General features: G+C 40.5%; 1 protein-coding gene across 1 annotated transcript in view; it reads left to right on the top strand.

Moving 5' to 3' along the window:
* Positions 1-1,802: 1,802 nt before the first annotated feature.
* Positions 1,803-9,864, top strand: part of LOC134352554 (ADP-ribosylation factor-like protein 13B) — a 42,625-nt gene continuing 34,563 nt past the window's right edge. Inside the window, exons 1-2 of the mRNA XM_063059810.1 lie at positions 1,803-1,861; positions 5,261-5,331. Of these exons, the coding sequence (XP_062915880.1) occupies positions 1,803-1,861; positions 5,261-5,331 (130 nt within the window). The remainder of the gene's footprint in view (positions 1,862-5,260; positions 5,332-9,864) is intronic.

The raw sequence follows: 9,864 nt of genomic DNA, 5'->3' as shown, positions 1-9,864 counted from the left end.
TGAAAAGTTTAATTAGTTGGAAGGTTATCTTTCAATCTGATCAGTATTTGGGATATACTTCACCCCTAACTGCACTGAGTGAATATTCACCATTACTAATGGTTAACATGCCAAACTGTGAACACTTTTGACCACTGGTCGCACTTCCTGTATGGAGCTCCTCTGTGAAATATGTATATTGTGCAGAAGACAGAGTCCATTAAGAAAGTTGCCATCTATCAGCAAATGAAGTAATAATGTAAAAAGCCAAATAAATATTTGGCAGCATGCAACACATTACATATCCACACCAGTTGGCTCTGTACTGCAATACAACCCTGAGTGATGAAGACAGCTAAATCTTATTTTCTTCATATACCATGGACCATAAACCATGGAGATAGACAGTACCAACTATTGTTCAGAACTCAACCCCTAGTGAAGTGCCTGCTGCTAGAATTGTGCTAAGGACAATACAACTATTAGAACTCTCAGGAACATCCCACACCGACCATCATAAAACTCTTCTCATGATCCATGATTATCTATACATTTTGGAAGTCGAAACCCTTTCTGTTAATGAAGAAATCCAGCTTATTCCAGGTACTGTTAATAGAAACATGAATGGCTCCCTGTCATTTCAGGAAGCCATGAATACTGACAAATTCAACTGCCCAGGATGTCATCTTCTTTGAATGAAATCAATGTAAATGAAGTCACTCCTTTTTGAGTACAGAGCTGATGTAAAGCTCTGTAAAGCTTAGGTGAGCAAAACAAGCTGAGAATAATGCCTGACGGCAGGAGGCTGCAAGGTTGAGACTTTTTTTGCGATCTTCACCTGTAAAGGGAGAGAGCAGAACAGCTGGAACAACGTAGCTGTTCATCGTCCTGCAGAAGCTCATATCCCACTGTTACTACAACATTAGAAAACCTGAGCTTCCAAAGGCCTTGCTCATCAGAGGTCCATGTACATCATGCCCTCTCCTGGCATTAGATCATCATTGACATTTATTTTTATCTCTCCTGCCCGGGAGACATAATGAAAAAAACATCCGATAAACACTTTTGACAGGCATTTTCTGCATTTCCTAGTCAGCTCTGGGTTGGTCTGTGAGGTGCCTGTAGCAAGGTGTCCCTTTCAAGTGCCAATTAATCAAAAACTAGGCACGCTTTGCTCCTGGTGCATGTCTAATCCTGGGAAAATATCAGGCATACTGACACATACTGCAATCTGAAGTATCTGGTCCAGTTTAGCAAGAGACCGAATTTCATCCAGAAACAACTGCTAATACAATTTATTCCATTCTGAATCAATTTTGAATTACATGGCACTGAAACAAAAAAGTGCCACATAATCAAATTTCTGTATAAGCATTTTTAAGGGACATTATGTTCTGAGAATAAATCTTGCAAAGTTTTACTTGCGCTTACAAGGGGTTAGTTCAGAGGCGAGCTTCATCTAGAGCTCCCATTGAGCTTACACTGGGGTTTAAAAGCACCATCTCCCGCAGGATTTAACATCTGTTCTATGAGACACTGAGGTGACGCAAGCATCTTTCAGACAGAAGACTACCCAGCAGTGGACTCATTTGGTAATGTGGGATTAAAATCCCAGGAGGAGGGAGAGACAAAATAATACAATGTGAAAAAGATACCCATAAATAGAGAAAAGTCTTAGCTGCTATGTTGTTTGAATTTGGATTCAGCTCTTTATCCTGATTTGATTTTCCTTTTGCTCCTGAATCTAAGGGATGTAAATCGATCAGCCAGTTGATCAACTTAAGATGATGCAGCTGGCCTCCATCTCACACTGATTCCACGTCATGTTCAGTCTAATTGCAAACTGCTGCACCTGGGCTCAGAAAGTTCAAGAGCCAATAAGGTGAGTTGTAACTGTCTTGATGATTTAAAAAGAAATATCTCACAACTAATGTCATTGAGAGAGGCATTTATATCAAATACAAAAGAGTGTTGCAAGTACTAGGGTAGGTAATAGAAACAGAAGAGAGGAAACTGTGTGGACTAGGTTAAGGCTGGGGCATTGTGCGTTAAACAAAACATTGAAAATGATAGAGAAACACCAGACAGGATTGTGTGAGGAATGTCAGGAAGAGGAGTCAGTAGAACATGTAGTTTTGTGTTGGAGGAAGTATGGGATACAGAAAGAGATGATGAGAATTAAATTAAGGGAGTTGGGGGTGCAGGAATTCACATTAAAAGGGTTGCTGGGCATGGGTGAGAGAGCACGTCCGGGTATTTTTAGCGTTTTTAAAGGGTACAGGGGTTTTTTATAGGATATGACGGATAAACAGGAATAGGATACTAGGATGGTCAAAGATGGGAGGGTAAAGTGTAGGTTTGTGTGTGTGTGTGCGTGATTGGGTGAAGGGATTTAGAATATATGTCTAGTGCACATTCCGGAGCAGAGGGTGGTGGTAATGCACCATTAAGCTGGATACCAACCGCCGTAAAACAAGATACAGACAGTAATGTCATTGGAGAATGGGACAGTGATGTCATTTTACATGTTCTTTCACTTCCATTTTCCCCACACTTCAAAGCGTTAAGAACCTGATGTGAAGTCCCTGCGTGCTGCTTTTCAGAGCAGCTTAGGGACTGACCTTCATGTGTAGTGGAATTGTCTGTCCTGAGACTGGGAACTAACTACACTTGGAAAATTATAATGCTGAATATTATACCAGAAATTCAGGATCTATGAATGGGGGCTATGATCAGATCTTGATTTTGGTTGTGAGAAATATTAAGGAAAAGCTCAATTGTAATGGCCTGGGCAAGGTAGGTAGTGGTTAACACAATCACTTTGCAGCACCAGCTGTAAGACCTGGGTTCAAATCTTGCCGCGGTCAGTAAGGAGTTTGTACGTTCTCCCCATGACCATGTGGGTTTCCTCCGGGTGCTCCGGTTTCCTCCCACAGTCCAAAGACACATAGTGAGTGAGTTGTGGACCTGTTCTCTCCAGAAGTATGGTGAGATTTGTGGGCAGCCCAGCACAATCCTCGCTGATTTGATTTTGACAAAAATGACACATTTCTCTGCATGTTTTGATGTACATGTGATAAATAAAGCTAATCTTTATCTTTTAAAAAAGACAAACTATTTATGTAGTACATTGATTTTATCATTTTTAATTAGAAGAAAAGCAACTTGATTCACCTTTTGCACATGGAGATAGGGGATTGATACACAAAGGAGCTGGGTTATAGTTATAGAGCCATAGAAAAGTACAGCACTGAAACAGGCCCCTTGGCCCATCTAGTCCATGTCACTTTTCACCCTTAACCCATGACCTCTGGTTGTAGTCCCACCCAACTTTAGTGGAAAAAGCCTGCTTGCATTTACCCTATCTATACCACTCATAATTTGCATACCTCTGTCAAATCTCCTCACAGTCTTTTATGTTTCAAGGAATAGAGTACTAATATATTCAAGCTTTCCTTACAAAATCAGGTCCTCCAGACCCAGCAACATCCTTGTAAATTTTCTCTGTACTCTTTCAACCTTATTTACATCTTTCCTGTAGGCAGGTGACCAAAACTGAACACAACACTCCAAATTAGATCTCACTAATGTCTTATACAAATACAAGAAAATATCCCACCTCCTGTACTCAATACTTTGAATTATGAAGACCAATGTGCCAAGAGCTTTCTTTACAACCCTATTTTCCTGTGATGCCATTTTCAACAAATTATGTACCTGTATTCCCAGATCCCTTTGTTCTACCACACTCCTCAGTGCCCTACCGTTCACTGGGCAAGACCTACCCTGGCTGGTCCTACAGAAGCGCAACACTTAGCACTTGTCTGCATTAAATTCCATCTGCCATCTTTCAGTCCATTTCTTCAGCTGGTCCAGATCCTGCTGCAGGCCGTGATAGTCTTCCCCACTGGCCACTACACCCCCAATGTTGGTGTCATCTGCAAATCTGAGGATCCAGTTAATCACATAATCATTCAGATCGTTGATAAAGATGACAAACAACAATAGACCCAGCACCAATCCCTGTGGCACTCCAATAGTCCCAGGCCTCCAGTCAGAGAGGCAGCCATGTACTACCACTCTCTGGCTTCTCCCACAAAGCCAATGTCTAATCCAGTTTACTACCTGAATGCCGAGCAACTGAACCTTCTTGACCAACCTCCCATGCGGGGCCTTATCAAATGCCTTACATGTAGACAACATCCACTGCCTTCCCTTCATCATCTTTCCTGGAAACTTCCTCAAAAAACTGTATAAGATTCATTAGACATGATCTGCCACACACAAAACCATGTAACTATCCTTCTCAGTCTACGTCTATTCAAGTACTCATATATCCAGTCCCTCAGAATACTTTCCAATAACTTTCCACCTACTGATATCAGGCTCACTGGCCTACACTTTCCTGGTTTATTATGAGAGGCTTTCTAGAACAGCGGAATAACATTGTCTATCCTCCAATCCTCTGGTACCTCACCTGTTGCTAAAGATGATTTAACTATTTCTGCAACGGCCCCGGCAATTTCTGCACTTGCAGAAATTGGGAAGGAGGGGAAGTGTATGCAAATGTGTGGGCTTAGGCATGGGACGATTGTTGGAGCAATATTTCCAGTATTTATTCTGAGTTTTCGGATTAAAGTTGATGCCAATGCAAACAACCTGAAGATTCTACGCTATATTGCTAGGCTCTGACGCTGTGAAAACCAGCTCTGCATGAGGATTTGTGTATAAATCAAGTATTACTCAAATTGATCTCTATGCCAACATGATAAACTGTATAATTTAAAGGGGTGCTTGTAAATGTCTATCACATAGAACTGGTGTGATCTGTACATCTATCAATATCTGATTTAAGACAAAGTGGAAATAGCACATTACCACTGAATGCTGATGCATTAGTGGATAGCAGCGTGCAGTAAAAAATGAGCTCTGCTTCATGTATGCACATTAGGCCATGTAAGGAGGAGGGAAGAATAAAATAGTAATGATTGTGCAAAGTGCTTTTGTATTGCTCTTGGCATCTAAGCTAATGGACATTGACAGAGTTTAAAAGGCAGAGAACAATGGCACTTATTACTACTGCAAGGTTATAACTAAATCTCAGTAGCTGGCATGCAAATGCTTTTGAGCAGAGAAAAATAACTGATTTTGGGATAAATTCCAGCTCTGATTCAGCACAGTGACAAGTCATTCATAGCAGTCACATTTGGTATGTTGTGTGTATTAATTTTCTGGTATGTTTCTGGCACCCATCTCTACACATTCTTCATCTTTGTTTTAGGAATGTCACTCTCCTGATCCTCGGACTAAGTAGTGCAGGGAAAACTTCAATACTCAAAGGGATACAGAAAGGTAAAGGAATTCCTGCCTGAAGATCTGACTGGGAGAGGCATACTGTATAATTACAGTTTTTAATTTCTGTCCCTGTTGTCTCATGCACAGAAATCTTGGTTCAAGGGCATGTTAATTAATTAATTAAAATTAAAATTGATTGACAAAATTAATGTACTATTATAAGCAGATTAAAACCCACGCAAGAGTAGAAACCTGGAAAGTGCATTTAGTATTATAGGAAATATGGGTCTGGACCACTAAATTTTTGGAGATGAAAGTTTTGGATGTATGGATATCTTCTGCGAGGGGAGCACCCTTGTCAAATATTTGTTTCATTAAATTAAAAAATCTTAGGAGAGCAATGCTGGAACCATAGTTGGATGGAGCACCTTTTTATCTACATATAGTACTACAATATTTGTATTAAGACCATAAGACGTACAAGTATCGAGTCTGCTTTGTCATGTGATCATGACTGATTTTCCCTTTCAACCCCATTCTCCCTTCTTCTCCCCATAATCTTCAAAGCTCTTACTAATCATGAATCTATCTACCTCTGCTTTAAGTATACCCAATAACTTGGCCTCCACAGCCATGTATGGAAAGGAAATTCCACAGATTCACCACACTTTAGTTAAAGAAATTCCTCTTCATCTCTGTTCAAAAAGGATGTCCTTCTATTCTGAAGCTGTGCCTTCTGGTACTACATGTTACCACAATTGAAAACATCCTGTCTATGTCCACTCTAACTAGGCCTTCCAATATTTGGTAGGTTTCATTGAGATCCCGTCATCTTTTTAAACGCCAGTGAGCATAGTCCCAGAGCCATCAAGCATTCAACAAATGCCTTATAAAGCCTCAGTAATACATCCTTTTTGTACATTCCAATCCTCTTAAAATGAATGCTAACATTGTGTTTACCCTCCTTACCACTGACTCAACCTTTAGAGAATCCTATACTAGGACTCCCAAGTTCCTTTACCCCTGCAATTTCTGAATTCGATCCCCGTTTTAGAAACTAGTCTATGCCTTTATTCATTCTATCAAAGTGCATGCCCATACATTTCCCTACACTGTATTCCATCCGTCACTTCTTTGCCCATCCTCCTAATCTGTCCAAGTCCTTCTGTAGACTCCCTGCTTCTTCAACATTACCTGCTCCTCCACTTACCTTTGTATCATCAGCAACCTTGGCCACAAAGCCATCAACTCCATCTTCCAAATCATTGACATATAACATGAAAAGAAGTTGTCTCAAGACTGACTCCTGCAGAGCTCCACTAGTCACTGGCAGCCAACCTGAAAAGGCCCCCTTTATTCCATTCTTTGCCTTCTGACAGTCAGCCAGTTCTCTATCCATGCTAGTATCTTTCCTGTAATACCATGGTTTCTACCTTGTTTAGCAGCCTCATATGCAGCATCTTGTCAATCATTTTCTGAAAATTCAGGAAAAGAACGTCCACTGGCTTTCCTTTGTTTATTCTATACGTTAATTAAAGAATTCCTACAGGTTTGCCAGGCAAGATTTTCCCTCAAGGAAACGATGCTGACTTTGGTCTATTTTATCATGTGACTCCAAGTACCCTGAAACCACTGAAGTCAGGTGAACTGGCCTATAATTTCCTATTGTTTGCCTCCCTCTTTTTCAAGTGTATAAGGACATCTGTGTATTTCCAGTTCTCCGGAACCATCTCAGAATCTAGGGATTCTTGAAAGATCACTACTAATGCCTTCAGTTACCTTTTTCAGAACCCTAGGGTGTAGTCCACCTGGCCCAGGTGATTTATTTACCTTCAGACCTTTCAGCTTCCTAAGCACCTTCTCCACAAGTGATAGTGACTTTGCTCACTTCTGTCTCCTCAAATTTCTAGCAAGTTACTGGTGTCTTCCTCAGTGAAGACTGATCCTTATTCAGTACATCCACCATTTCTATGTTCCCATTACTACCTCTCCAGCATCATTTTCCATTGGTCCAATATCCACTCTCGCCTCTCTTTTACTCTTTATACTGTATATCTGAAATAAACTTCAGAAACCTTTTCTTATTATTGGCTAACTTACCTTCATATTTCATCTTTTCTCTCCATATGGCTCTTTTAGATGCCTTCTGGTGTTTTTTTAAAGCTTCCCAGTCCTCTAGCTTCCCACTAGTTTTTGTTATATTATATGTCCTCTCTTTTCCTGTGTCCATAGTTACCTCATCCTCCTTTTAGAATGTTTCTTCTTAGACATAGGAGCAGAATTGGGCTATTTGGCTCATCAAGTCTGAACCACCATTCCACCAAGGCTAACTTATTACCTCTCTGAATCCCATTCTCCTGCCTTCTCCCCATAACCTTTGACACCCTTACTAATCAAGAACCCAGCAACCTCCACGTTTACTATAACCAATTGCTTGACCTCCAAAGCCTTCCATGGTAAGAATTTGTTCTTTGGGATGAACTAATCCTGTGTCTTCTGAATTATTCCCAGCATCTCCAGCCAATGCTGCTCTACCCTCATCCCTGCTGTGTATCTTCCAGTCATGTTTGGCCAGGTCTTCTCTCATACCTCTGTAGTGACCTTTACTCAATGGTGATACTGATACATCTGATTTTAGCTTCTCCCTCTCAAATTGCAGGGTGAATTGTATCATATTATGATCACTACGTTCTAAGGAGTCTTTTAACTTAAACACCCTAATCAAAACTGGTTCACTGCAATGCATCAAATTCAAACTTGGCTCTTCCCTTGTGGGCTTGACCACAGCTGCTCTAAAAAGCCAATCTGTAGGCAGTCTACAAATTCCTTCTCTAGGGATCTAGTTTCAATCTGGATTTCCCAATCTACCTGCATATTGAGATCTCCCATGACCATCATAACATTTCACCTTTGACATGACTTTCCAATTGCCCATTGTAATTTGTACCTCACATCCTGGCTATTATTCGATGGGCTGTATACATCTCCCACCAAGGTCATTGTCTTAACTCTGTCCACAAGGCTTCTACATCTTCTGATCACATGTCACTTCCTTCTGATCCCATGTCACTTCCTTCTAATCCTATGTCACTTCCTTCTATGGATATGATTTCATTTTTACCAACAGAGCCACCACACTCCCTCTGTTCACCTGTGTCTCTTTTTGATAGGATGCGTATCCTTGGATGTTTAGCATCCAGCTGTGAACGTCTTTCAACCACAATTTTCTGATACCCACAATGTCATACCTGTCAATTCCTAGCTTTGCTATAAGCTCATCCACATCATTTTGTATACAGTATGTATTTAAATATAACACCTTTAGTTCTGTATCTCATGACCCTTCTCAATTTTGTCTCCATGTTGTCCAAAGTCAAGTTCTTATCCCTTTCAAAACTTACTTATTCTTTATTCTGGAGACTTCAGTAACCTCCCCTGCACTATCCTTTAGCTTTACTTCATCCATATTTTTCCAAGCTATTGAACAACCCCCCCCCCCACCCCGCCACCCACACCTCTCCCCTACTATTTAGTTTAAAATTCAGCCCTGGTTATGCAATTCACCAGGATCCTGGTTCCAGTATAGTTGAGGTGGAGCCCTTCACAATCAGAAGAGCTCTCTCTCTCCCCAACGCTGCTGCTAATGTTCCAAGAATTAAAACCCACTTCTCCCATACCAGTCCTTGAGCCACACATTTAAGTTATGGCTGCTTCATGAACTGCAGTGTCTGGTAACTCTCCCCATCCCAGATGTGGTCACCAAAAACCACAGCAAGGTCCACTAGCTCCCAAATCATGCAGCTACACGTCACCTGATCCTGCATCCTTACTTTATGGAATTAGTTGAAATGTGGTGTCTTTTTATTTAACTCCTGAAAAAACCCTGACCTGTTCTTACCTGCTACTCACCTGTGCCTCCCCGCTGAAGCTTCTCAAGTCAAAGATTCAGATTTCAATTCTTTCACTGGCCCACTCACACAATGGGTGCATGAATGCAGGACATGTACAGGAATTTTACTGGACTTCTGTTAAATAGCTTTTGGTTTCACACATGAGAAGGCAGAACTAAGAGTAGCTTGAGATGAAGTAGGGTTAAGAACTAAGGAATAATTGAACTAGGGTGCGCAGTTATAATTAAGTCATCATTTTAAATGCTGCAGTGCCTCAACCAACTCTGAATATAATTACAATGTGATAAGTGTGCATAATCCATTTCCATTTTAAATGTTGACATGAGACTAAAGAGTGGAAATACTTGACAGGTACCAGCTGCTGATGCAGCATTTTCTGATATGCCACAGAGGATTTTATAGCAACTTAAAATAGCTTATAATTGCAGTATGATATATTTGAATTGACTGTTCCAATTATAAACGTGGGTTTGGAATTTAAACTGGAAAGAAATAACAGGAAAAGCACAGAGATATAGGAGTATGATAAATCAAGATAGATTTGTACCAGTCTTTATAATATTGATGCTAATGCTTTTGGGAAATATATCTTATATTTATACTGAAAATATTTTATTCATTCTAAAATCTAAAATGTACTGAAGCTGATTTGAGAGGGATTGCCTGTGTCCCATTCTTA

Source organism: Mobula hypostoma, chromosome 10, assembly GCF_963921235.1.
Source record: "Mobula hypostoma chromosome 10, sMobHyp1.1, whole genome shotgun sequence".
Classification (NCBI taxonomy): domain Eukaryota; kingdom Metazoa; phylum Chordata; class Chondrichthyes; order Myliobatiformes; family Myliobatidae; genus Mobula; species Mobula hypostoma.
This window is presented reverse-complemented; position numbering and strand designations above follow the sequence as displayed.